The following is a 27,491-nucleotide window of genomic DNA, read 5'->3' on the forward strand; positions in this document are numbered from 1 at the left end:
AACTGGCTTTCTTTTATTATCCAGAGTGAGAGAAATACAAGATAATACTCACATAATAGTAAAGTGACTGACACCTCATTTTCCCCTTAATAATTACTGTATTATTTGTGGAAGAAAAGTGTTAGTTTTTAAACATCTTGTTTTTAAAGTCAGTGTCCAATTTTATTTTCTCATTGTTATAAAATGAACAGTATGAGCTACTGTTGTCAACTCTTTGTAGTTTGCACCCTCTTGGAGTTCAAGCTAATGGACCTGCAGATTTGAAAAACTGGCTGGTTTTAGTTATTAAATATCCTAAAATACTTTTCCCCCAAGGATTTGGGTTCTTATCCCAACAATATTCAGTCTGAGAAACAGAATCTGAAATGATGCGTGCAGTTCATCATACTTTTATTTAAATTGCTGATGTTACTCATCAGATGGTGGCAACTTGCTCTCGTTTGTAACAAGGACGGAGTCTGAACCGATGATGTCTAGTATAAATTCCTCTATGCGGTTCTGTTAATATCCTGAGCTGCTTAGCACCCTTATGAGATTAGCGGTTTCTGCTTGGTTTTGTTTGGTGCTATAAGTTGGTTCAGGCTTTGCCTGGTTGTTAGTGTTGACTTGTTAATACTCTTTTTTTATTGCAGTTCTAAACCTGAAGTAAACGGGAGGAAAAAGTGGCAATGTCTTCTGATGTGTCCGAATATACTATCGGGGGAGTGAAGATCGTATTCCCTTGCAAGGCTTACCCTTCACAACTTGCTATGATGAATGCCGTAAGTAGAACTTACATTAACGTTTGCTAAACTAGTAGCTTATGTTTTCCAGTACCTATCAGCATTTAGAAAAATAACATATTCAATTCAGAGCCTCCAATATCTTGAGAATTTCATTTGTTATGCAACTTACTTTTCTCTGTGCTGTACAATGATACCTGACCCATGACTAGGGAATGCTGAAGTACATTTTGGATTTGTGAACGTTTATGCTAAGAAACAAGTTATGTGTTATGTAATATAAATGATTATTTAACTAGATATACTGTAATAGAAATCTTGAAAGTACGTAAGGAGAGAAGGATTTAGTAAAACATCTGTATTTTAAACAATGTAATATCTCAATAAGTTTTCACTTTTTGGAGAGTTTTTTAAAATTAATTATTGCACTTTACATTTAAATATTTTTAAACAGCATTAACCATTTTTAAACACTTTTTCTCTGTGGGACAAATGGTTTGGTTGTCTGACAGATGTTTTCAATGTTTTGTAAGACTCGAGAAAGCAAGCTAGCCCCATCAGGTATCGCTGTTAGCAGGTAAGTATTTCACAGCCCCCTGTAAGTGAACCTCAGAGCATTGCTAGAGAGTCATGTTCCTCTTGAGAGAAATACAGCTAAGGCTTGTTGACCTGTTTTTATTATTAAAGGTGGTTGGGGGGGGTGTTTGTTTGATTGGCTGGTTTTTTGTTTGGTTGGGTTTTTTTTAACAAGACAGCAGATGTCCTGATCTATTTTTAGAAGGTATTTATAGCTTTGCTAAAGGCATCATCTTTGGGCTTTTTTTTTCCTGTTAATTCTGGTTTTGTTCTTGTTATTCTCCTTAAAGATTGTTAAGGGCTTAAATAACAGGCAACACTGTTTGTTGGAGAGCCCTACAGGAAGTGGCAAAAGCTTGGCATTGCTTTGTTCTGCACTGTCATGGCAGCAGTCTCTGTATGGTAAGTTGTCTTAGTGTCTGTTTGCCCAGTTTTTCTTACCAAAATATAGTATAATGAATTATTGTTGTTGTTTATCAGCCCTTAAACATTTGGTTTCAGGAATCTAACCAGGTCTTTGTCCACCATTGTACATGTAGCCTTATTGGCAACATAAAACAGTAATAGCCAGTAATACTGAGATGGATTTAGCTACCTGTTGTTGTAAGGGAATTATATGGCTGTTGGAACTTTGAAAGAAAATACTTGTGGATTGCAGTTATGCAGATAGAATTGAGATTTTTCAGTTTTGCAAGTTGTTACAGTTCTTTGCACTGCAGTTCTTCAAAGGGTGATGATAGCTTGTTCGGGCTTTGTAGAGACACAGGGTTTATAACTGGTACCTAAACAAAAGCTTTCATCTTAACTGTTTTCAAAGTCTAGTTCTCATGTATAGTCTTGAGTTTAGTGGAAGACAAATGACTGTGTCCTTTAGAGAAATCACTGCTTACGTCATCATATGAAAAGGAAGACAGAAAGCCGGAGACCTCACCGCCATGTCGCTGTATGTGTCATTCCCAATCTAAGAGCAATGAGGCCGCAACAAGCGAGAATCATGGTGCTGCTGCTTCTTTTAATAATTATGAAACAGGAAGTTCCATAAAACCTGGAAGCCCGCTAACAAACTCAGGTAACTTCATACGTAGGCAGCTGAAAAGCTGTTCTGGAAGTAAAACACGTAGCCAGTGATGTCAGTTTTTTTGCTTTCAAGTCAGGGACTTTTTTTACCATAGTAGTAGCAGAGTAATACGTGATTCTGCCCTGCATGGAAATCTGTATGGAAATGGTGGTTAATGGGTCTAGAAATGACTAATACTATTTCCTACATCATATGTATTTATAGTAAATTCTATTTTTAAAATGTTGCCCTTATTTAATGCATTCCTAGTAGTGGACATACTTTTTTCTTTTATTTTTAATTACAGGATGTAAGGGAAATGAAACGCTAGCCTCAAAATTGGCTGCCAAAAAAAGGTTACCTCTGTGTGACAATGAGAATGATGATTTTCAAGTAGACAGGAAAAGGATTCGTCCTTTAGAAACTGAGCAGCAGGTGAGCAAAGTTTATTGGAAGTAAAATAATCCAGGCGTAGCTCAACAGAGCTGTCAAATACCAATCAACATTTCAGAGAAGGGCATAGAGAATACTTGAGTCGTGTCACAGTCATAGTTTAGATTGACAGATTTTTGTTCATTTTTATTGTTACTTGTTACAAAGGAGTCCATTGTTGCACTAAGTTGTTCATAATACCGTGTCCTAAATTACATCTTGCATGTTTAAACACCTAATATCCCCCAAATATATTTATCCCCAGTTGATCTGTAATACTAAGTCAAAGTATGAGATTCTAGACTTGAAAGTGCTCTTGCAAATATGTATTAGAAACACAAATAATACTGTGACTGTATTGGAGTTCTGTTTTATATCCTGTCAAATGTAGTTATCTCTGGCCTAGTATGTAGAGTGCAATATTTCTGTAATGTTTTCATCTGTGTCAGTATTGGTATCGCATGACTTAGTACTTGTATTCAGATGTGCACTGTAAATAGCTTTTACATTGCTTTAGAGTATTGCTCAGATGGTTACTTTTGTTTCAGTTTTTAGATCAATACGGCTTGAATTTATTTCTTGTTTTAGTTATGGAAGTTTTCTGCTTATATCTATATAGTATTGTAACTTCTATCAGTTTTGTAACAGTGGGAAATTAAAGAAGAAAAGCTCAGCAATAATTACAGGTTATTTTGTTGTTGTTACTGAATTTTGTAACTAAAACTTTATAGCTTTTCCCAAATGACTTTTTTGTGATTTAGATTTGGTTAAACTGTTAACGAATATTAGTGATGCACTGTGTTACTGAAACAGACTCAGTTGAAAACGGTTGAAACAAAACCACTGACCGCCACTGTAAGCACATACTTCCGTCCAGTGTATTTGAACACGGTACTTTTTTCCCCCAGCAGGTTAGAAAACGTCATTGTTTTGCAAAAGGAGTGCAGCTAGTTGATGCTTTAGAAGTTTATCGTCAAAAAAAAAATGGAGAGCTGATTGTTCACTCTGAAAAAAGTGTGAAACCCACTACTTTTTCTCCCCAAACAGTAAGTAATACAGTAATATCTTTTACATCAGGACTGTTAGTTCAAGAACAATTTTTAAAAAATACTTTACTGTAAAGAGATTATGCATGAAATGCAGCTTCTTAATATAGTGTCAGAAAACACTGTACCTTCGGCTGCGTTACAGCCTAATGTAAAGGTTCCCAAGCATGTAAGTTGCTTTAAAGTAATATATTGTCACTATCAATAGCAAGAACTTGCAGTGGCTTTTACTCCTAGTGGTGCGGTCTAACCAATGTGGTTTGCAAGGTGTAAATTACTTCTGTGGAAGTTGTTCTAAACAGTGGGCTGAACTCTTTTACAGCGTAGCTCCCCAATAGCACAGAATCTGGCCGAGTAATTCAGCCTGTAAACTTTCAATATGTGGCAGCAATTGTACAGCAGGTATAAATCTGGGTGTTATATTCCAATTTATAGTAGATTTATGACATGGAAGAAATTAAGTAGCATCAGAGTTTGTAGATTTTGTTCAACTTGCCATTCATTGTTTTGTGGAATATGTAGTAAATGGAAGACAACATTTAATATTAACATGTGTGCCTTTTAGACCTTAAAAAAGTAGTATGGAGAAAGTTGGAGCTGATCCTTTCAATATGTTATAACAAAAAATGAGTAATAAATATTGCACATGATTAAGAAGAAAAATCCTGTGTGTTACGGTGATAGATTTATGTTTTGGGTTTGGGTTTTTTTCTGTGTTTCACTGTTTGTTTTGTTGTTTTTGTTTTGGTTTGGTTTTTTGTTGTTTTTTTTTTTTAAATGAGCACTTTCCGTAGCAGAAGTATCACATAAGAAGTTGAGATACAAATATGCAGCTGTTTCTGCAGCTTTCTGCTACGCATTTTCTGCATTTCTTGGTGTTTGAATCTTACTGATTTTACAGAAAAGTTTGTTGAAGCAAAACCAATAGAAGAAGAAATCTGAGGCCGTAGAGATGTCAGATCCCAAATTACGTTAGTGATGTAGTTCCCATGAATGCTTATCAAAGACTCTGACAGAATAGTTCTTGTCAATGTTAAAATATAGGAGCACGCCCTGAAATCGTGAAATTGTATGAGTTTGAGACAAATATAAGAAAGGAATAAGGTCTGACCTTTATTTCTTTCTCCAGTACAGAAATCTACTTTCTTTTTTCAAAAGGTAAAGAACCTTCTCCCTTTCCAATGTATTTTTTGTGTTGTTTTATGGTAATACCCATCTGTAGGTAACTCAGCTTCCAAGTACAGGGTTTTATATGGATGTTTGGAAACACGCTTGGTTTCAACAAGCGTTTCAAGCATCTTTCCAGCTCTTCCAACAACACTTGGCTCTTTTTATGTCCTAAATTAGCTGCTATTTTAATCGCTGTATGCTTTAACTTCAAGAGCTGTTTTCCAGGATACTATGCTTTTGTAAACACTAAAGAAGCCCAAAGCTTTGGTATTACTTTAAGACACTAGGAGCTAAATCTTTCTTGACAAAAGTGAATCTGTGTTCTAGGTCATTTCATGGGAAGTAATTTTTATTAGTTTAGGAAAGCTCCGTAGATTTTTGAGTAGGATTTGAAATGCTTTGTGTCACTGAACTTCAACTGGTAGTTTGAAATACAAAGGCCAGCAGAGTGTGCTGTTGATTTTCAAATAAAAAGACCTTCCTTCCTTCCTTGATTGTAAAATTTGCTTTGGTGCTTTGGTGTGGGTATCTGAAAAACTTGATTTACAACTTAGAAATTTCATGTAATGAAGAAAACTGAAAACTTTTAGTATAGATAAACTAACTGTGAAATAATAAAATACTGAATCATAATGTGATTTTCTAAGAAAACTTCATTTTTGTAACAGTAGTTTAGCTGTACATGAGTGTGTTATAATGTGCTACCCATGGGTCTGACAGTACAGTATACTATTCAACTATACTGTTTACTACTTCTTTAGAAAGAAGCAACCTAAGGAGAAATAGATGTTAATTTCTGTTAAAGCGTCTTTTTAAGAAAGAAAGAAATATTTATTTCTTTGTAAAAAAAAGTTTCTTTTTAAGAATGAAAGAATAAGATATTATTTTCCAGTGATGAACTTTTACTTTAGCAGCCTGAGACTTTGTCTGGTATCAAGAAACAATTGCAGAAAGTAAGGCCTTTTTTATTGTTAGTAGTTCTGCAGCTTAACTACATTAGGTTTAAGATGTGAAGAGCATCACAGCATAGGCTATTAGGTATAAAAATGCTTTTCTAGTGTAGCTTATGAAATAAAGTCAGCTGAGGTCATGTTCAACACATCATAATGGACTATGTATTTAGGATGATACAATACTGCAATGAAAATACATTCTTAATCAATGAGAGAACCCTCCCTTTGTATATCTTGTGTTTTACTGTAGTCAATCCTGTGCTTAAAGCAGAGTTAGTTCCCTGTCAAATATTCCTTTTCATAGCCCGAGAGAAGGAATGGGTTGGTGGTTATAAGAGCATGAGAGGTGCTGCCCAGCATTGCTGCATCACACCACCACCTGTAGATCCAGTGGGTGAGGGTCTTCTGCCCACGGTGACTGCCTGTTCTTCAGCCTGGGAATCCATTTCTGTCCTTCTGCTGTTAATTCTTGCAAGAATCTAGCGTGAGCTTAAATGAGAAATTATACCCTTATGGTACTCTCTTGGTTACTTCTGTCAAAGCGTACGGTCTGAGAAACTGGGGCAGCTGGGTTAAGGAATCCCCATTTATACTAGGTAAAAAAAGTGAACAGTAAATGGAGAGCAGTGTAACAAACACTTGGGGTATCAAAAAACAACTGTGAAAAGAATCTGTCTTAATGTGCTAGCCCATTGCAGTTTAACATATTGCTTACAACCTTCACAATGGAGTTTGAGTGACTTCTGTTACACATTCCAGGAGACTGGCAGCCTGTTACAATCAGGGTCTGGACTCCAGAACAGGCTAATTTACCGCGATGGGATGAAGAAAGTTGTGGATTTGTATTACACGCTCTCACCTGACACCGTATCTGATCCTTTTCCCGCTGATTGACATTTTGAATGAGCTCTTTGAAGCAAGTTCCAGCTTAATTAAAACGTTTGCTTGGTTAGCAGTGATCTGTGAAAGCCTGTGATAAATATTGAACCGGGTTCACCTGCTGGTTACTGTGAGAGGATAAACAGCTGCTTTGTGTACTTTAATCAAGAGGCTGCAGCAGCAGCAGAATACTGTGCTTTTTGAGAGCTTATAAAGGAATAGTTGAAAAGCTCTGGTAATGTCACTGCTGATATCTTACTAGATTGTGCTTGTGTGATATTTCACACAAGAGGTATTCACTGCTGTATCATTTAGATGGCTTTGTTAACCGGGCAGTGTAGATGAAGATATGAAGAACTCCTCTTACCTCGTGTTTCAAAGATCATAGCCTCAGTGTTTGTTTAGCTTTATTTTACACGTAGGACAGGTTGCTGGACTTCATTATTCTTCTTTTAATCGGACTTCCCCGTTTTTGCCGTATAAATATTGATGCGATAGGCTGTTTTATCTACCCCCTGACAGAAGTAAAACCAAGCTGAATTAGCCTAAGGTCCATATAGTCTGGTATCTGATCTCTAACAGCGTCTGTTACTGTATATTTCTGATTAAATACTGCAGAAAGTAGAGGAGTATCTTTTTTTTCCCCCTCTCCCAAATGAAAATATCCCAGATTCAAACAGCTGAAAACAGGTTTAGTTCTGAAGCCAGAGGGTATTATGAAATAGTTTTCTATAGTCTTAATTATTTCTGCTCACTCCCCCCAGTTCTTTCATAAATAAATTGAAACATTTTTTCTAATTTTATTATAGTATAACGAGTATCTTTGTGTTACAAGTCTAAAAATTTGTACTTTGAGGCAACATTGCTATGGGAACTGCCGTATTGGAGTTATCACTTTGTTCAGCTGGAGAGTATTCTCTTTCCTTTTGCTGTAGTAATGGGAGATTAACACCACGTTAGATTTTGCTATGTGATATCAATAGTAAATTATTTTTGTAGAAATATAGAATTAAAATAGTTTGGTTTTAATAAAAATTAAAGATGGCCAAACCATTTTCTAAAGGATAACAAAGAATTCAAGTGCAAATTGACACACTTGAATAATGGGCACGTAACATGAAGAACTCAACTTTTAAGCTATGTTTTAACCATTTTCTTAAAGTTTCTCTTCATTATAAGGACCTTTCAAAAGGGCTTTATTTATTTATTTATGTATTTTGTGCTAATGGTGCCTGTGGCTTTCAGAAATGTTATGGCTACTACAGGCAGTTTTGTGCTCATACTAGTTGCTATAAAAGCAGTCTGAGTTTACAACTCTCAATGTTGATTTTTTTTTTTAAAAAACTTTTTTTGAAGTTAAAGGTAACATTTTAAAACTGGAATACTGGGTAAAGTGCTTCTTAAAGCCAGTATTATACCAATTTTAAACCTTTTAAGACAAACTTTTAAGGCCACCTGTAAAATACCATAATTTATAAGCCTTACACATAAGAACAGTCTTAATTCTTTTTATGAGAAGAATTATACCTGGCTTTTTAAACCCATCATAGAAGAGCCTTCTGTTCATGTTTATGTATGTACTTATTTGAACTGCATTTTCCTGTTGTTAAAACAACTTTTGCAAAATAGATGCCTGATTGGTCCTAATATTTTTCTATTACTTTTATGTGGCAAACTAAATGTGAAGCTTAGCATTGGCAATGAAGTATTAGTGATACGGTATCATCTTTGAATTCTGTGTATTCTTTTTACCTCTGAAAACACAATCTGACTTGAATTAGAATGAAAAGCTAAACATGTTTTAAAAGGCCCTACACAGTAAGTAAACTGTTTGTTAGATTAATTGTTAGCATGGTGATGTGGTTTTCATTATTTCAAAGAGCAAAACATAATATAGATGATAGAAATATCAAGGTACAATTTGCACTGCAGTTTTCTGTGTGAGTACAAGCCGAGCTGAGTATTGCCACATATGTAACATATACCATATGTCAGCTGTTTCCTGCTTCGCTGTTGACAAGAGCCCCATTCATAACGCTTCTTTTTATCCTTTCAGTGAATAAGTAATTATTCAATATAGAAGGCAGGATATTTGGAACTGGCTATTTAATGTGGCAGCACACCGTAATGAAATCTGCTGTTACTGGCAACCTGAGAGGGGAATGTAACAATTCCAGCATGGGCGTAACTTTATCTGCTTTGAGGGCCTGTTTATTTGGCACATCAGTGAACCTTTTATCCCAGTGAGTGACAGCTCCAGAAGGGTTACATTTACATGCATTCTATCATGTATTGTAATATTTAATGGCGGACAAGGCTGAGTGGGACTAAGGGTGATACGAACTTGCTTTTCCTCAGAGTGGAGGCTAAAAGGCAGCTTGATCCCTAGAATTGTGGTGTAACACACGGCATGACTTAGCATTTGTTTAGAATGGATAATCTTACTGATTACAATTAAAAGGGGAGGGAAGAGTACTTGAGCGGGCAACTACATGTTGTTACTTGCACTGTCACCTGAAAACCAAATACAAAATCTTTTACACTAGAAGAATGAATTATTTTTTACGGGAGGTGTGTGTGGACATGGTTACTCATGAGTTATTTTGTTTTCCTTCTGTCTTGTCACACTATTACAATTTCATGACAGTTTTTCCAGTATTTTATATTATGAAAGATGGTGCTTCTCAAGAAGAAAAAAATTGTCTTTTAACAAATATTTTACAGGATTAGGTTCCGTTTAGAATTATTCCCTATTTTGTCTTTTATTCTCATAGCTACTAGATGACCTTTGACATAATGGCAGAGCAAACATGTTTTTAATGGAGAGTATATGCTGTAGTCTGTTTTATCTGCAAACAGATTTCTTTAAACTGTCCAGATTTCTTCTGCTTGCTCTAAGGAAAAAATGTACTCAGTATTTTAATTTGGGTGTCTGGTCCCACGGTTTCTTCATTTAAGGTGCTGGACGCTTCTTGTTCTGTAACAGGAGTGTCCTTATACTGAAGCTTAAATGCGAGAAGTTTATTTGCATTATTCATGTGTAAATACTCCACTGGAATAATAATTTTTTCTATGATTGTGTTATGATAAAGTTGTACCTAGTGATTGCTAGAAGTTTTTTTTTAAGATTTTTCAGGCATGAGGACACGGTGTGTATGCTTTAACATTTTTAAACTTTTTGCAGTTTGATAGGCCAGCCTGGTGATGTAACAGGCTATCTCGAACTATCCTAGAGGGCATTTTCTAAATAGACCATAAGCGGATTTAGCGTGTTCATCTAGCATGCGGGATTTTGTTAATCTTTTTTTGGTTTGGGTTGCAGTCTTCTGGTCCTTGCACTGAGTGTTCCTGTTCTTCTGGAAAAGAAACTGATAAAGATACTAGTCACACAAAGAAGAAAGAAAATGGAGATCGATCGTTCATTCCCAAAATATTTTTCGGAACACGAACACACAAGCAAATATCCCAGATTACTAGAGAGTTGAAGAGAACAGCGTATTCCAGTGTCCCTATGACAATTCTTTCTAGCCGGGATTATACCTGTATTCATCCAGTGGTATCTAATAGTGGTAGTAACAGGAACGAAATGTGTGTAGAATTGCTGGAAGGAAAACATGTGAGTAATTTTGTTTCAGAAAATGAGCATTCATTTAAACATGTTAAAATGAAAGGCAGTTGAACAGTTGGAATGAGTAATGTTTTTGACTTCTTTATACTATCTTGGTTAAATACCTCTGATAATTTGGTTTAAATTAAATATTAATTGTTAGAAAATGTTGATACACACTATCAATGCTGAAAAAATATATGATGGTAGGAATAATATTTTTGACTGCTAGGTTAATGTTCTTAGTAAGTCTTAAAATGTCTTTGGTTTTATAAATGAGGAAGAAAGAAGTGTCCTTTATCGACGTACATTTTAAGAACATGGATTTGCCTGTTTTCTTTCTGACATGATGTGTTTTTCATTATTATCTGACATAAAAAGTAGCTGTTAGAAATGCTTCCAGGAAATAGTCAGATGCACATAACAACTTGGAGGATTTAAGCTAACTTGTTTTTCATTATTTTTTGTAACCACTAACTATCTGCGCTTATTTGCTTTTAGGGCAAGTCCTGTCTTTACTATCATGGTGTTCATAAACTCAGTGAACACCATGCCCTACAGTCTGCACATAGGATGTATCAGGCTTGGGACATTGAAGATCTAGTGAGCCTGGGAAAGAAGCTTCGTGCCTGTGCATATTTTGCAGCCAGAGAACTCATGGTGGGCGCAGATATTGTATTTTGTCCTTATAATTATCTTCTAGACCCGCAGATACGGGAGAGCGTAAGTATATTTGTAAGAAGATTGCAATAACTGAAGTTAAAGGGAAGTTAGAAACATAATGTTCAGTGGGTGCAGTCAACTGAAATCTGATTTGTATCCCAAATATTATCTACAAAATAACTCCTGGGTTAAAGAATTTTTTCTCCCCCCCTCAAATGAGCATTTCTGTATTCCAAGTAATGCTTTCACTGGTCTCATATGCTAGCTGATCAGTCACGTTTTTTTCAATCAGTGGAAAAGAAACCCTTGCAAACTTCACAATTATTTGGTTTATGGAGAGTGTAGTAGGTTCCGATTATATTCATCCGGGCTGAGATAAGGCTTCCCCCCCCCGGTTGTTTTCTAGGTTACAGAAATTGGGTCAAAAAGCTGAAAAGTTTCTGTTGCTCACACCGTGATGCAGAATGTGCACTTTTTTTAACAGGATCCTGTTAGTTGCTGTTTCTCATTAATGTCTTTCACTCTGTTTTACTAGATAATGATTTTCTTTTTTAGATGGAAATTAACCTAAAAGGCCAAGTAGTCATTTTAGATGAAGCCCATAATATTGAGGACTGTGCTCGAGAGTCAGTGAGCTACGGTGTTACAGAAAGTCAACTAAGAGCTGCTCGAGAAGAGCTAGATCTCATGGTCAATAACAACATCAGGCAGAAGGATCATGAGCCCCTTCGGGCTGTGTGCTGCTCTTTGACAAAGTAAGGCAACTCTTTATAATTCCCTTATATCAATTAGCATTTTTAAAAATTTCATGTAGATTCCTTTTGCTGATGCAATTTACTGGTTACTAATGCAACAGAGGTATACTTCAAACTATGCAGTCACCTGATTTTTATTCATTTGAGGAATCCAGAGGGGTTTGATCTATTTAAAAAAACAAAAACAAAACAAAACACAACTTGTCTTAAAGGGAGGCCTTGAAATTCTGTTTTGAAAAGTTATGCTCTTGAATGATGTGCTGATCTTTATGGGGATTACTGTCCTAGTTTGTGAAGTTTTGTATGAAAATTGTACCCAAGAGAAATAATTTTTATCTTTCACATGCTTCTGTTTGCTTATTTGACAGATAGTAATAGCATTATTTTATCAAAGCACTCAGTAGTTCACATTTATAAAATGCTTTCAGAACCTTGGACAGGAAGTGTTTGGAACAGGTTGGAATCTGATTGGAATCTGCTTGGAACAGATTCTTCATAGTTGAAAGTGAATTTATCAGTCATGCGCTTTGTTTTCCCTGTGAAACAACTCAAACTTGAGCAAAGAGACAAGGGTCTGAAAAATTCGGGTACATGCAAATTCTCAGAAGAGACTTGTTGAAGTCTTTAGAGAATTGAGGTAGCAAACTCTTTGAACAGAGCATGCTCAATCCTCTTTGAATTTCTGATTATTCTCAGGCAAAAGTTGTCCACCTAGAATTACTGATCATTCTTTCTCCTGGGACTATGTCAGTGGAGTGTGGTTTTAATGATTTGCTTTTGTGCTGAAATTGAAATCAAGGATGTGCCGAATCTCTTAGTACCTGCCTTATTGGAACAAAAGAATCGTGGAGTTCAGTGGACAGAGAAACACGGATGACTGGGCGAGTGGTTTTGAAAGCAAGAGTTGATCAGTAAGGCAGAAAGAAGCTGAAAAAACAGAAAATGTTCTCTTCTCTGCTTCTTTCTGTGCCCATAGAGGAAAAGGTAGTAAGAGCAAAAAAAGAAAGTAAAATCCAGAAACTATAGAGACACAATTCAAATGGGAAGACCTGAGCAGAAGTTGACAATCATGAGAGGGGATGGAACAAAAGGAAATGGACTGGGAGCAGAAGCTCAGGAAGGAGGGAAGGAAACAAGGGGTCAAGGACAGAAGTCCTTTGGGTGGAGTGGGAACACGAGAAAATTGAAACAAAGTCAGAAGAGTCTGTGATCATGAGAGAATTTGGAATTCAGCTCTGTAGCCCTTAATTTTTGAACCTTTCTTTTGAGGGATCCAGGGACTGAAGGAGTTCAGAAACACACTGCTAATGAAGCCTTGAACAACAAAGTCAGCAGAATATAAGTGAATAATGATACAAGTGGCTTTGAAGTTAACTGAACTCTGATTCAGTGCATGTCAAATCGTCATTTTGTTGCATTAGTGGCTGGTGAAATGGGCTTCGGAGTACGCTACAGCAAGGAGTTCACCATTTTTCCTATCCTTTCTCTATTCTGAGAGTTAATGTTTATGTGTCACAGAGACAAGTGACTTTTGTTTTTCGTTTTTGCAGAAGCTAATTCTCCTACCTTGGATATTTCCAATGCTAAATTTTAAGAAAAGATGAGAACAGCATGGCTGGAGATGTGATTCCCTCAAGCTTTTTAACCTTATCAGAAAAACTAAGGTTGATTGTCTTGGCAAATCTGCCAACAGCATAAAAAGCAGTTGTTGGAAAGCAGAAGACTGGGTGTAAATAGCCAGTAATTGGTAAAATGCTGTTGCATAGTGACATGGCTTTGCCAAATGCATTGGTAATTAGAAAAATCTTATTTCAGTTATAAAGATCTTGGGCCCTCATTCCAGAAAGCACTTAAGCATGGGCTTACTGCCACAGAGGTGCTAAAATGACCTTTCTGAGGAATTTGGAGATATAACAATAGAGGTATACTGGCAAGCTTTCCTGATGAGGTGCAGATTTACCAGGACAAATTACTTTGTTCAATGGAGTAAGCTGTAACAACAATGGGATTTTCTGGTAGGGAGGGAAGGAGCAAATATACTTTCTTGAATTGAAGGCATGTTTGTAACATTCGTTAAATCTTTTCCTGAATATATTGCATACACCAATTTTCAGTTCAAAACCATAGATATGTTTCTGGGAATCAAGCTAATTTTATTTATCCTTCCTGCTTTACTCTAAAAATAAATTAACAGGCATTTCAAATAATTGCTTTAATGTTAGATTTAATTGGATGGAATTTATTCTAGAATTTGCCTTTTTTTGGTGATAATTTAGTATTAGGTCATTGCGTTAAGTTTGTATTTGCATTTATAGAATGACCATTTCAAAAGTATGGGATGCTGTTTGAAGTTCATAACAGGGAAACAGAAGTTTTACACTTCCTGACATGCTTTATCCGTTGTAAATCTGTTTCATTTCTGTCATAGTGACCTTTTCCTAGTTTTAGTTCCAGGTCTTTTTGATGTTATATTTGAGGAAATGGAGCAGAGTACTACACTGGTGAAGTTCTGCCTGTGTCAGTGATCATCATTCCTTAATAAGATAAAGCAAATTATAGCCAACAAAGTGATTGTTATGGTAGTATTTATGGGGTTTTGTTTGCATTTAACCTGGCAAAAGGAAAGGTGTTTTTTTTTTTTAAATTGTTTCATTGATCAGAGTACTAGCAGTGACAGGGCAGGAAGTCTGGAACTGAAACAGTCACTAAGCCTTGTTGCTTTAGTTGATAATGATTAACTGATTTTACAGGTAAATATTTTGAATTGTTGTAGAAATGACAGCTGTCTTTCTGATGCCTCCTGCTGGTTGATGAAACAGACAGCTTCGGCATTTCCTGAGAGGGAGGAAGCCTGCCTGCTTTCCTAGGCAGAGGTCTTGTAATACTGCAGGGGTGATGGAGGACACATTCAGTTAGAGAAAACTTCAGCTCTGCCAGAAATGAGATGATCTGCATGTTTAGATCATGTTTTTAGAAAGTCCTATCACGTTTTGCATTGTACGTAAAATTATAATGCTGCTTAATTTTCAAATTGCAGCAGAGTTACAAATACCTGTAGGTAGATTAAAATATGCACTTTTTATTGCCCCACTTCACTGTGTATAAATATTAAAAGTACTTATTTCATGCCTCAAGATTTGTTCTTAATAGGAAAGCCTGCAATTGACAGGGGTGATAAACCAACTTGCATCAGTTAGAGTAATAATCAGTGGTTTTAAAAGTACAGCAGAAACGTTTCTTAAATGAGCCTGACATATCATAAGAGCAGATTATTTTTTAATCCTTTTTCTTTATTTCAAAGATATTATATGATGATAAAATTTAAACCTATAGGGACAAATTCTTCTCACTTCAATAAGCTGCGTCAAGAGCAGTTTCATAGAAGTTCAGCAGTGAAAACTGACATAAGGAAAAGCAGAATCTCTCTACTTAGATGTAGTAAAATATTTCTCATCATCACAGAAGTCTGGTGCAACTTCTGAGGTTTGGTTTATACCTGCGTAGTATCTCTAAATCTCTAAAATTAATGCTGAAGTTATTTCTGATTTCTCTCTTTTTACAGCTGGTTACGAGAGAGCTCTAGTCAACTAGTAGAAAGAGGGTATGAAACTTCCTGTAAGGTTTGGAGTGGAAAAGAAATGCTCCCCATTTTGCACAAAATGGGAATAACTGGTATTACTTTTCCCATTTTACAGGTAATGTTGTATGCTATATAAGTGAGTACCAGTATGCATAACACTGATGTCGTTAAACATCTTAAAATGTACATAAGTTAAATGCTAACATATCTTTTAATTTACTGCAATATTGAAAAGCTGTCCGATACCTGGTGAAAACCAGGAGTAATCCACTTGAGCTACTGGAATTTGTGGAGAATCAATGTTTTAAAGGATGTAATTGATCATGTACAATTATTTAAATTGAACCATTGGGTCAGCGATAGTTTTGTCTGTTCTATCCATCTGCATTTTTATTGACTGTTGAAATGTATTTACCCTATTTTCAAGTCTATCCCTCCTTTGTGTGTAGGCCAAAGATGTTAAAAGCGTTGTTACTTTTCCTTTCCAATTGTGTCTTCAGTCTGACCTTCTAGGTATCTTAGGTGAACTTTTAAAACAGCTTGTTGATGGTCTTGTGTCTGTATTAGCTTTGTTTTTGAGAAGATACTTAGAATGTTGCTAATGTGGAATTTGTTTGCCTGTTATAGAAACATCTTGCTACTGTCCTGGAAAAAGAAGAAAGAATATCAGTGCTCGGTAGAGAGGAACTTATTGAGATACCGATTGTGAGCCCTGCCACTCAGATTGTGCTGAAAGGGTTATTCATGGTTCTTTTATGTCTTTTTAAAGATAATAGCAGGTCAGTGCAAATAGGTAGCCTGAGCAGTGTGGTTGTGTTTAATTCAGCTGCTTTGCCAAAAGGCCTCTTTCATTTTTGCAACACCTCAGTTATGGTGTCTGGCTTCTGAGCAAAGCTAACATTTCAGAAAGCTTTGGAAAATCTATTTGTGTGCGAAGAATTTTAAATACTACCAAAGTATTGGTTTCATTCATAAATGAATTCAAATTTAAAGAAATAAATATTGAAGAAATTTATTTGAAAGTTGGGTGTAAATTTTCTTGATGTGTTGCCGAGTTAAATATGCATGGGTTTTGTTTTTCTACATAGCACTTATGATTTGACTGTCTTGTTATCTTGACTACTAACGCCAGCAGTTAATAAAAATTTCTGATTTAAACACTATTTTTAAATATTGATTATTGTAAAGTTTCACTGTTTTTTCTGAAAGTATAAAATTATTTCTCATACTTAAATTGTAAATGCATTGTAGCAGAACTGTCTTTGCTTTGTATGAGCTTAATGCTTACAGTTCGATTGCTTAATTGTAGTTTTTATTGATATTTATATATCCCTATGTAGGTACGCAGATGACTACAGAGTTGCTCTACAACAAACTTACACTTGGATGAATGAAAACCAACTTGATGTTTCAGATACAAGTGCTGCCTTTGCACGGCCCAAGCATAAAAGGAGTGCGCGGCAGAAAACCGTAGTCCACATGCTTAATTTTTGGTGCTTGAATCCTGCCGTGGTAAGCTGAGTGTGAAGCAGAAGGTCTTAAGTAATTTGAGTGATAACAAATACATATAAGATCTTAAAGTGATTGTATTGATTTTCTAAATTCCTTCTTTTTTTTCTCCAACCTAGGCTTTTTCAGACTTAAGTGATGTTAGAACAATTGTTCTGACATCTGGTACACTCTCTCCAATGGATTCATTTTCTTCAGAGCTTGGCGTAAAGTTTTCTATTCAGCTGGAGGCAAATCACGTTATTCGGAACTCACAGGTAAACTTTTGCATCGTTGTTCCCTCTCCTGAGGTGTAATGCTGGCCGTTGTAAAAGAAACAATAACTTGCAAATAAAAACAATTATTCCCATTCCATAAGTAAAAAGAAACGTACAGAACAGAGTATTGCTTGGATTAATGCAACTGTAAAGTACATTTTCGAAGGAAAAAGGGGCAATTTTTAGACCCATACTCCCCTGGAAAAGTTGAAGTCATGCTATTTTGGTAATAGCCATCTTATATCAGTTATTGCACCCTCTCTTCTGTTTTTGAGTACCGGAATTAATTTGTTTAAAAATATCTCGGTATTTTCCTTCACACTTAGAATTTCCTTATTTAACCTGATGTAATTTAATACAGTTTGTGTTGCATAGTTTAGAATTAACTTTTTTAATATGAAATACACCAGGTTTGGGTTGGCACCGTTGGAGCAGGCCCTAACGGTCGGAAGTTATGTGCCACATTCCAGCATACAGAAACCTTTGAGTTCCAAGATGAGGTGGGAGCACTTCTGCTTTCAGTGTGTCAAACAGTTGGCCAAGGAATTTTGTGCTTCTTGCCATCCTATAAGGTAAGGAAATCTTAATTCATATTCTTCCTCTAGAAACACACACGCTCTACTTGAAAATGTAGTGTAATCTTTTGCTTTATGCATCAACATATATAAATGTTTATAAAATAAATCTATTGTAATAACACATTGTGATTATATTATATTGTAATTTCTTGGATGTCGTATTGGCTTGCATATGTTTGTTTTCATGAAAAAACATATTCATATTTGTTTTCAACAGATGGCTGCATCTTTGTTAATGAGTACAATTGTTTCAATTAGTTTTACAAAAAAAAAAAAAGCCAGACTGATCTGCAGTTTTTTCTTAAATTGTTTCCCTGAATGTTTTGAAATTATTAAAAAAAAATCTCCTCCATGTAAGCACACATCACGAAGGGAAATGTTATGTGTATAACTCAGCAGCAAGAATGCCTTTGCATGTTCTTTGTATGCGATTTGAATGTAGTATTCAGCCAGTTAATTTCTTCTTTCCGTTTCTTGTTCCATTTCACTGCATTGGAGATTCTAGTATATTTTTCTTGAGTCAGGGGGGAATTGCTTCACTGGCATTGGCTGAAAGGAATCAAATTTCTCAATTTCAAACTATGTAATATCTAATTTCACTGACAACAGATATCTAATTATGGTTAATCTGTACCTCACAGTAGTTCTGCTTTCTTCTCTATTAGTTCTTACTGTTATTTATGGTCAGCTCGGAGGAACAGGAATATAAACCTACAATATAATTCTGTAACTCATGCCCATTTCTCTTGTAGTGCTTGCAAGAGTGTGACTTTTTTCATTTTAAACCATCATTTATGATTTTAAAAAAACCTCTCAACAAACAAAACAAAAACCTTTCGGGAAAAAAAAAACCCAAAAAATCTTACCAAATGAACAAAAAACTCAGCATAATGGAAATAAAGGTTTCAGACCGTTTCCCTCATCTCTAAGGTTCCTTAACAGAGAATATTTTAAAAAATGAAATAAAACTGATTTCTCCTCTTTTACAAAACCTTCATGTTAGTTTTACTACTTAACTGGAGAGGCTGCAAAGTGAGAGTTTTTCTTCACTGGGTGTCTATAAAGAATTGCAGTTATCAGTGCAATTACTGACAGTAACCATTAGGTGACCATGTTAGACCAGGTAATGTACAGTCACTGGAAAAAGCAGATTACTGACAACAAATTTATTTAACCTAGCTCACAAAACTCTGCACTTACATGCAAAGTTAACAATCTGAGAATAAATTTTGCATTCGATTTATTTAAGAGTTGAAATGGGAGCATATTTCAGTTTTCACTGTCATCATTACTCTTTTACTGAAGTGTATAATGTTGAGCAGTATGTGATAGTTGATCTGATGTATACAGACCTGGCAAATATTTATGACAGTTTTCATGAGAATAGTAATCTGAATTGCAAGTATAGAGAGACTTTATAATGACATTTAATAAAGAAGGAAAGAGATTGCTGGGCAGCTCTGGGACCCTTCCCCCTCTCACTGCCCTTATGTTTTACTGAAAGGTCACCTAGCTAAACACGTTGAGTGGTTTTTTTTCTTTGTGGGAACACTTGCATGATCCTAGTGAAAGTATTGATAAATATAAATTGCAGACAATTGAAGGATGATCTTTTAAAATCACATTGCCAATATTTTTCTATGGATGCCCTTTTTCATTCTACTTCTTTTATTCTGGATTGGGTTGCCTTTAAGTCTGAGATTAATATGTTGAAAACACAGAATAATGTAAGCATAAGCATATTAGTACAGGGGAAACAAGGTATTTTTCTTTCATTATCATATAGAATATTGCTTCCCTGCACATTTGCATTTCAAAACTGATTTTCAGAGATTCTCATGGGGAAATTGCTACGTCTCTTTAAAAAACTGCAGCTTTTAAAGAAATTGTTCAAGGCTATCAAGAGCTGATCAATATACATGGTCATGTACCTCACTAAATTAACTATTATGAGTTAAGCAGATTTTTTGAGGGCTCAACCTGTTTTATTAATTGGATTTTCAACTTTGGAATAAGTGGAAAATAAAGTCTTTTTTTAAACGTCCGGAAAGGCTGAGGGAAATGCTCTGAATTTTGAGTACCATCTATCCAGGTAATTTGATGGAGTTTGAATTTAGACATGTACATTGGATTTCAGTTTGGTTACACTTACAGATGCATTTTTCAGGTCAACATTCTCTTTTAGTTTTAAGAATTTGTGGCTCAGTAATGATGTCCTTTGCTCTGCACCTCTGGCAGAAGCCCTGCTTCTTGGATGGCTCTGTCTGTTGCAGTACCTCACTTTCAGCATTCATGCTGCATATTTTTACCCATTTGCCTGAGAACCTCTTTGACAGTTATCCCTAATTATTTTCCTTTGTAAGTAAAGTTAATTTTATTTTTCTGGAAAGCCTATTATTAATTTGATCCAGGTAGTAAATTGTATGTTACTTTCCTTGTTTGTATATAAGGAGGGTGCTAGCGACAGAAATAGCATCTCACTGCACTTTCATTCACTTCTGTTCACTTTGAATTTCATAGGCTTTTGTTCACTTTAATAAAATATAGGCATATGTTCTTTTTTGTTGTAAGAATGGCAAATCAACACTTTTTGGCCTCAGTCTATGGGAATAGAAAGAATGGAAGGTGTAACACCTGCCACAGGAAGCAGAAGCTGAGAACCCTGCCTGACACAGTTTGTGAGGAACGATGTCGGGACCCTAGAGCTAGCACCCAAGCGGTGTTCTCTTACTGCTTGTCCTGTTATTCAGAACTTCATTACACGATGTTAGAAATAAAATAAATTTGTGGCAGAAATAGAATATTACCATTTGAACTTCCCAGTCTGGAATTTAAGGGGCTTTTATGAGTAATATTTATTTCTCTATACTATGTCTGGAATTTCAGGTTGCTTTGTATACATTAAAGAAGTAATCTACCAATACTTGGTCAAAGTGATGACCCCTGTATTCATGTTAGAGCTGGAGAAACAAACTCTGGCAGAAATTTAATTATTTGTTTCAGACTTCTGAAGTGTATAATAGAGAGAAAAAATACCTCATACTCACCGAGAAGAGATATCAGCCTACTACAAAGTTTCCAATGTGCAAAAAAATAGCGGGCAAGTAAAATTTCTAAATGTCACCACGTTAACCTAGTCATAAAATGAGAAGACTGGATGCTGCTTATAGAACATCTGAGATGAACGTTATAAATGTCAGCAGAGTACGTTGCTGCAGGAGCTAGAATTTTAGTCAAATACTCCTTCCAGTGCTAATGTGTGCAAAAAGCATCCATTAATGGCTTGCACTTTTCTCTATTAGCATTCCTTCAGGTAGATTATTTCCTGCAAGATTCTAGATTTCTTTGAAGAAGCTGTCTACTGCCAGGGAGAGGTAGTAGTCATTTGTCTATATTTTGCTCTGGAGCGCCCCTTACAACAAGATATTTATAATCTATAGAATGTTATTCAACTGTTTTGTAAAGAATTTAAAGTCCACGACATTGTAAGCCTGCATCCTTTCCTAATCATCACTTTAGGAAAACACTTTGTCAGGCTGAGAAGGTACTTTCCAAAGACTTTTTTTACCTAATGTATGAACTCCTGTTACTGAAAAAAAATCTGAATTACAAATAATTCACCTGTTATCTTCCTCTGTGCCCCTCCATCCCCTGTTTTGTTTTGTTTTGTTTTTTTTTTTAATCAAAGCAGAAAGAGCTCAGTGCAATTTTGTGGGAAAAGTCTGCTACCTTGTTATCTCTGTCATTTGGAATTGCTAGATGTGAATACAAAAAAAGCAATAGTAGAGAAACTTGCCTTTATCTTAATCAGGTATTTGAATAAACATATTTTCATTGAAGAGTGACTGTTTAAAATAAACGTATGGCAAATATCTGAGGTTAATAATGCAACAGAGGAAAGTATATGGATGAGAAGAAAACAATGCATCAGATATACATCTCCACATTCGATAGGTGTCTGTTTATGTGTCACAGCTGTGATACCATGTTTCATGAATGGGATAATCTGCAGTAACATACAAATTTTTATTGTCATTATCAGAGTTCTGGCACATTGACTTTTTTTAAAATAAGCTTAATCTTAACATTTACTAAATTGCAAACCTAGATCATTTTTAGGGCTACTAAAACTGGTGGTACTATGCAACAAAAATGCATTTATGTGAAAATCAGTAGCAACTCCAGCAAAAACACTCCATAAAAGAGAATATCAGAAGGTGAAAAGATTACTCAGAAATCTAAGATGCTTTTAAACAAGATTAAGATAAGGACCATTAGGGTTCATGTCGCCAACCTGTCTGCATTAAGATATATCTTGCCTGGTGCCTGCATCTTAGATGATTCATTCAATATGTGTCATATCAAAGTCAAGGTATCCAGCAAGGAGAAAAATGCTAATGCTTATAAATTTTAGTGATAATCCATCATGATGAATTAACTGACCTTTCTTTAGTAGCTTTTTTACAAAATAAGCTTTGGACAATAATGTTAATGTTGGTATTTTGGTGTTGTGTTTTGGTTTGGTTTTTTTTGTTGTGTTGTTTTTTTTTTCTGTGAGGCATTGTTGGTTAATTTGTGTCTGCTAATTGTTGAGGCATAACTTGGAAGTAAAATTTTAAAAATAAGGTAGTTTCTCAAAAGGCTTTGAATGCATGTTTTCATGAGTAAAACTTATGAACTGGTAAGTATTCTTCACTTGAGAATCCAAGATTTGTTTACTATTTTTTTCTTTTTCTCCTACACCTTTAAGATGTAGGCGAGATGTAAGATCTCCATTGATTCAGATTAATCATATTTCTTTTGTATCTGCTTTCCTTTACAAAGCTTTAACTTTTGAGGTCAAATAGCAGTTTTACTCAGTAGTTGCACTGTGTTGCTGTGTATTTTGCATTATACTGTATCAAATAGTTTTGTAGAGGGAAATATCTTGGAAAAATGAAGAAAATTTCAAGAAATACTAGCCTACAAAGATAAAAATAGTAACTGCTTTCTTGTTTGTCTCGTAAATTTAACAAATAATATGTTGGAACAAAGTGGTCCAAGGCATTTGTTTCCTAGAGCACTTTTCTTGTGAATGACCTTTTTTTCAGACTGGCTTACTTCTAGTAAGGTTAGTTGGTATAACCTAATGAAGGTTCTTATACATCCTATATTAAGGGGTGTTTCTGAATTTTGTTCCTGTTCACTAGCCCTTCGTTGGGAGCTGGAATTGAGGAAAAGAACAGAACAGACAAGGTAAAAGAGGAAACAGGAATTACAAGGCTATTTGAAAGCACTGCTCCATTATCGAAGTAGTACTTTTGTAACTCAGGGTATAATTTAAAAGCAACCAAAACCACAAGAAAATGATTTTTAGGTCACTTTATCACAGATGCTGTTGAACTTGAGGTGTAACTATAAGGGTAAATATTTGCAATACAGTCAGCTTTAACAACAGTTAGTTGTTACTTCTCCATGCAAGCAAGCATGTCACGAGTTTTGTGTACAATAAATCTGAGACCGAACTATTCAATATCCAATCTTGAATACACCTGGCAGTCTCAATCCTACTACTAATGAACAAATACCCTTCATCATAAATTGGCATTGCCATGTAATATGTTAGTCAGAAAGGCGGAACTATTAACGTGTAGGTAGAGACCAATCAACGCTGCATTGCATTTGCTGTTTCCCTTGAGAGTTTTGGGGTAAGGTTATAATGATACATATATAGTAACTTTTGTTACTTTGAAAAAATAAATGCTGAATTTCACGTTTGAGTTTCTATGTATCGCATAATTTTAGGAGCTGCTAGTTCAGAGTTTAAGTTCTGTCAATCTCATCCCCTTTTCCTGTTCTCTTGGCTGGTCACGTTCTCTTCAGTGAGAACAGACAGATTGGGTGACAGTGAATCCATTTGGACTGGAACACCTCTGTTTATCGTCTTGGCTCCCTTTCCATGCTTAAGGTATGAACCAAAGCTGTAGTGACGTTGCAGAGGAGTGCTGTTTACCATTCTGTTGACATACCATTCTTGGCAGTATTACACAACTTTAGGCAAGCAGGCCTTAACAATATTAATTAACTCTCTGAGCAGTGTAGAGCCTGGCAATAGATCTAATTTGTGCTGTTTTCAAACAGACTGAGAATCTTCAGGTTCAGTCTAGGTATTTATTTGGAATAAATAGGAGGGACCTCAGTTTAACCTCTGACTATTGCCCTCTTCTGCCATTGCACAGCAGTGTGTCTGCGTTGGATATGAGACCACGTCCTTGAATATACTGTCCCCTGGCCTGGCCATAAATGTGCCACCCCTCTATATGACAGGCTGAGGGAGGGATATACAGTTTCAGTATTAATTCTGAATGTCTGGCTCTTCTTAGTTTAAGACAGACCCCTTTTCTTACTGAGATTTGTATGAGGTTGGTAGAAATTATTATGTCAGAGTGGCAGAAAATGAATTGGTCATAATGCTGAAAAAAGAACAGAATATTTTCATTTCTAAAACTTTCCTGAAACACAGATTTGTAAATAAATTATAAGAAACCCGTTTCTTTCTGCCATCAATTAAAAAAAACCAACGCTGCCTTCAGACAACTTTTACTTATTTAATAAATTACTTCAATAAATTTACAAAAGATGGTAGTCTGTTTAGCCAGGCCTATTAAAAGCATTAAGATTTGAGCACTGGCTGTTAAAATGAGTAAATGGCAATATCACAAAGTTAAACAAATGCCAAAAAACATTTTCCAGAGTACTGGGATTGTAACAATACCATTAATGAGGGCAAAGAGGTTTTAATGCAATTTGCACATTCTAAAGTTTCAAAAAGAGGTTTTGAGTTAGTGCATTATTAATGTTCTGAACATCTGGAACTATGTAAGAGCCATAGACATTGAGCAAGTGCAGGGTTTCCCCACTAGGTCTGATGCTGACTGATTTCCTCCCTAGCGAAAAGCTTGTTTTAAGAAGTTTGAGACAGTAAAATGACAATATCCAGATAAGAGATAAACATTCCACAGTGTCTTTTTGCTTGTAACGTGTATGGAGGCAAAATTGGAAACCATTACGTTTGTGCAGTTAAAAGGTGAATTTGAAATTAAATAGGAAAATAGTTATTTGCACCACAGATGGTTGCTCCATGGTGCAGTTGCATTGATTGCAGAGTGCTTATGTGAGGAATTATCTAGTAGCGTCGGGTGGGTTCCATAAGATTGCTTAATTTTTTCTTTTAGGTGTATTTAGGTATAATATGCAGGGATAAATGCTTTATCAAGAGTAATATTCTCCTTGAGATTCCTGTTGACAGCTGTAGGAGTACTTTGAGGAGGAGATTTACTCCTCTGTGTAAATATTTGCAGGATGTAGGCATCTGTTCACACCAAATATGTTTTATGACAGAAATTTGTTTTTTGAAGTTACATAAACATTATCTTTCTGCATAATTTTAATGTTATAGAATGTAATTTACACTGTTACAGCTTTTAAATGATAGAGGAAACAGAATGTTTCAATGTGTCATCTAGTTTTAGATGTTGTAACTATAGCTAATATCCAACATCACATTCATTGGAATGAAAAGAAAGGAGGCCTTTAAACAGGCTGGCATATCAGGGGTAGGTTACGAAATAATTGTAAATTAATAATGATACTCACTTTCTGCACAGCATTTGCTTGCTGCTCTCAAGGGAAAGGCATTCTCTTACTCCAGAAGCCTTATTTGTTTGAGCCAAACAGCTGCAACGGTGCTATTACAGTATGTAAGAAACCCTAAAAACAAGAAAAGACTTTAGGGAATAGAATTCTGTCATCCTTGCTATCTCAAATTATATGCAAGTACCTAACAATAAAAGCAGAGCAAAATGATGGCAGAGTAATTAAACAACATGCAAGAGGCACTCTGTGTCTCATTCCTGGCACTGACGACTGTGTAATGCCCCCTGAAAGGCACTGGCGTTTTTTTCAGTGACTGCAGAGGGCTGAGGTAGGGCTCATGACACTGAAGTGAACCTTTGGGGTTTTTTTCTTTTTCTTTGAAAAGAAAGGCTTACTGCCAGATTCTAAAGCTGTGTCTTTTGCCTTACTCTGGTGACAATCTTAGTAAAGTGATTTCTGTCTGATGGGGCGTAATTTTGGGAAAGTGTGATCTAAAAAAGCCAAATTCTAATGACTCATATACAAATGTTGAAATGCATAGTTTTTAAAAAAATGTAGATGGAATTTTGTTTTACTTGTTGTCCACTATTGTTCTTCATTGCTTGTTTTTCACTCTTACTCTGCACTGGTAGTTTTCTTTCTGATCTTTATCTCAGCTTCTTCATGTTTTATGGGTTTTTTTGCTCCCATTAATCATATAGAATATCTACTTTCAGTTTTATTCTCCATTTTTCCATCATTTAAACATTTAAATGTCTGTAATATAAACTGTCTGGCTATTGGGGCCCTCACATTCATCCGAAAGAAAATTTTCAGGCTTGCTGTGCATTATCTGAGGTGTCTTCTGAGAGCTCCAATAGCTCCTGTAAATTGTAATGTGATTTCTGAAGTCTGCAGTTTCCATTTTTCCCATTGGCTTGGGCATAGCGAAGACACATATGTAAAAATCACTCTGTGTGATGGAAGATTTCAGCCATTCCATCACAATGCTCTTTTTTCTGCCTCGGGCCCTGAAGACTGTTGTGGTGGTATCGGTTCAAATAGAGAACAGTAGCAGAAGGAGTAGTAAAGTTCGTACAAAAAGAATTAGAATAAGAGTTTTTCTATAACCAGGTATATAATCTTTATCCTCAAATTCTGTTGGCAAGCCTCCTTCTTTTGTGTCGTCAATTCAATCAAGTTACTCTGCCAAACTAAATTTGAAGATGGAGCTGGCAGTTCACACCTGGCAAGATCATTTCTTGTGTAATTATAGAGGCTACAGCAAACATAGCTCCGTGAAATAAGAAAGCCAGAATAGTGCTGAATTATGCTCCAAAGGAATAATTGAAGTTCTCCTACACTTTTACAGCTTATATGTGTTTTATTATAATGATTTATTGGAATGTTTTAACTTAGAATTTTTTAAGCTCTTGAGTTGTTTGGGTTTTGGTTTTGGGGTGGGTTTTTTCCCGCTGCTTGGTTACCGATGGCCGATTTCAGTTTTGACTATCCACATGTGTTACTTACGCAGCAGGCCAAGAAAAATGTTGGGCTACATCAAAGATAAAATTTTATCTTTGAGGGATGATAACTGACAATCTAACTAGTTGCACAATATTTGTTTCCTTTCTTAAATAGTATGACAGGATCCTAGATTACTGGCTATGGAGTAATTTTCCTGGTTTCTGGGAAATTAGAGACAATCCAAACATTAGATATGCTTAGAGAAGTTAGAGGAGATGATCCAGCAGCGTGGTGCTGAACAGCGCGGTTCTTCCCTCTTTCCCTGTGATCGTTCTTGTGCTACTCTGAATTTTGTGTCAACTGATTCAGATCTCCAGAACAAAGGAAAAGTTTTTATCCCTTTTTTTTTTTTCTCCCTTGGTTAGTTTTCCGCTGGCCTTGTGAACTGAGTTGGCTCACCAGGAGGTCAGAGAAGTGTCAGAGAGAGCTCAAGGGAAGAGATGATATTGCACACTCAAGGAAGGGAGCACGATCATCCCTTTTACTGCTAGAGCTCAGTCTCAGAGATGAAATGTTTCTGTGCTTTTTTAAAGACATTTTTCAGTGATTGACCTTAATATGAGAAT

At 35.7% G+C, this 27,491-nt stretch overlaps 1 protein-coding gene across 3 annotated transcripts in view; it reads left to right on the forward strand.

Annotated features, from left to right (window-relative positions):
- BRIP1 (BRCA1 interacting DNA helicase 1) overlaps positions 1-27,491 on the forward strand; it is a 66,108-nt gene that overhangs the window by 1,625 nt on the left and 36,992 nt on the right. For 2 of the 3 annotated variants that reach the window (XM_087752294.1, XM_087752291.1), the window contains exons 3-15: positions 633-761; positions 1,589-1,700; positions 2,173-2,367; positions 2,663-2,790; positions 3,696-3,833; positions 10,158-10,451; positions 10,944-11,165; positions 11,661-11,860; positions 15,423-15,555; positions 16,068-16,219; positions 16,781-16,952; positions 17,069-17,206; positions 17,617-17,778. In XM_087752294.1, the coding sequence (XP_087608420.1) occupies positions 669-761; positions 1,589-1,700; positions 2,173-2,367; positions 2,663-2,790; positions 3,696-3,833; positions 10,158-10,451; positions 10,944-11,165; positions 11,661-11,860; positions 15,423-15,555; positions 16,068-16,219; positions 16,781-16,952; positions 17,069-17,206; positions 17,617-17,778 (2,139 nt within the window). In that variant the 5' untranslated portion in view covers positions 633-668. The remainder of the gene's footprint in view (positions 1-632; positions 762-1,588; positions 1,701-2,172; positions 2,368-2,662; positions 2,791-3,695; positions 3,834-10,157; positions 10,452-10,943; positions 11,166-11,660; positions 11,861-15,422; positions 15,556-16,067; positions 16,220-16,780; positions 16,953-17,068; positions 17,207-17,616; positions 17,779-27,491) is intronic. The other variant, XM_087752293.1, reaches the window with a different exon arrangement.

The sequence above is a fragment of the Nipponia nippon genome, unplaced genomic scaffold (genome assembly GCF_047370975.1).
Source record: "Nipponia nippon isolate SJK-2023a ecotype South Korea unplaced genomic scaffold, ASM4737097v1 scaffold_15, whole genome shotgun sequence".
Taxonomy (NCBI): Eukaryota; Metazoa; Chordata; class Aves; order Pelecaniformes; family Threskiornithidae; genus Nipponia; species Nipponia nippon.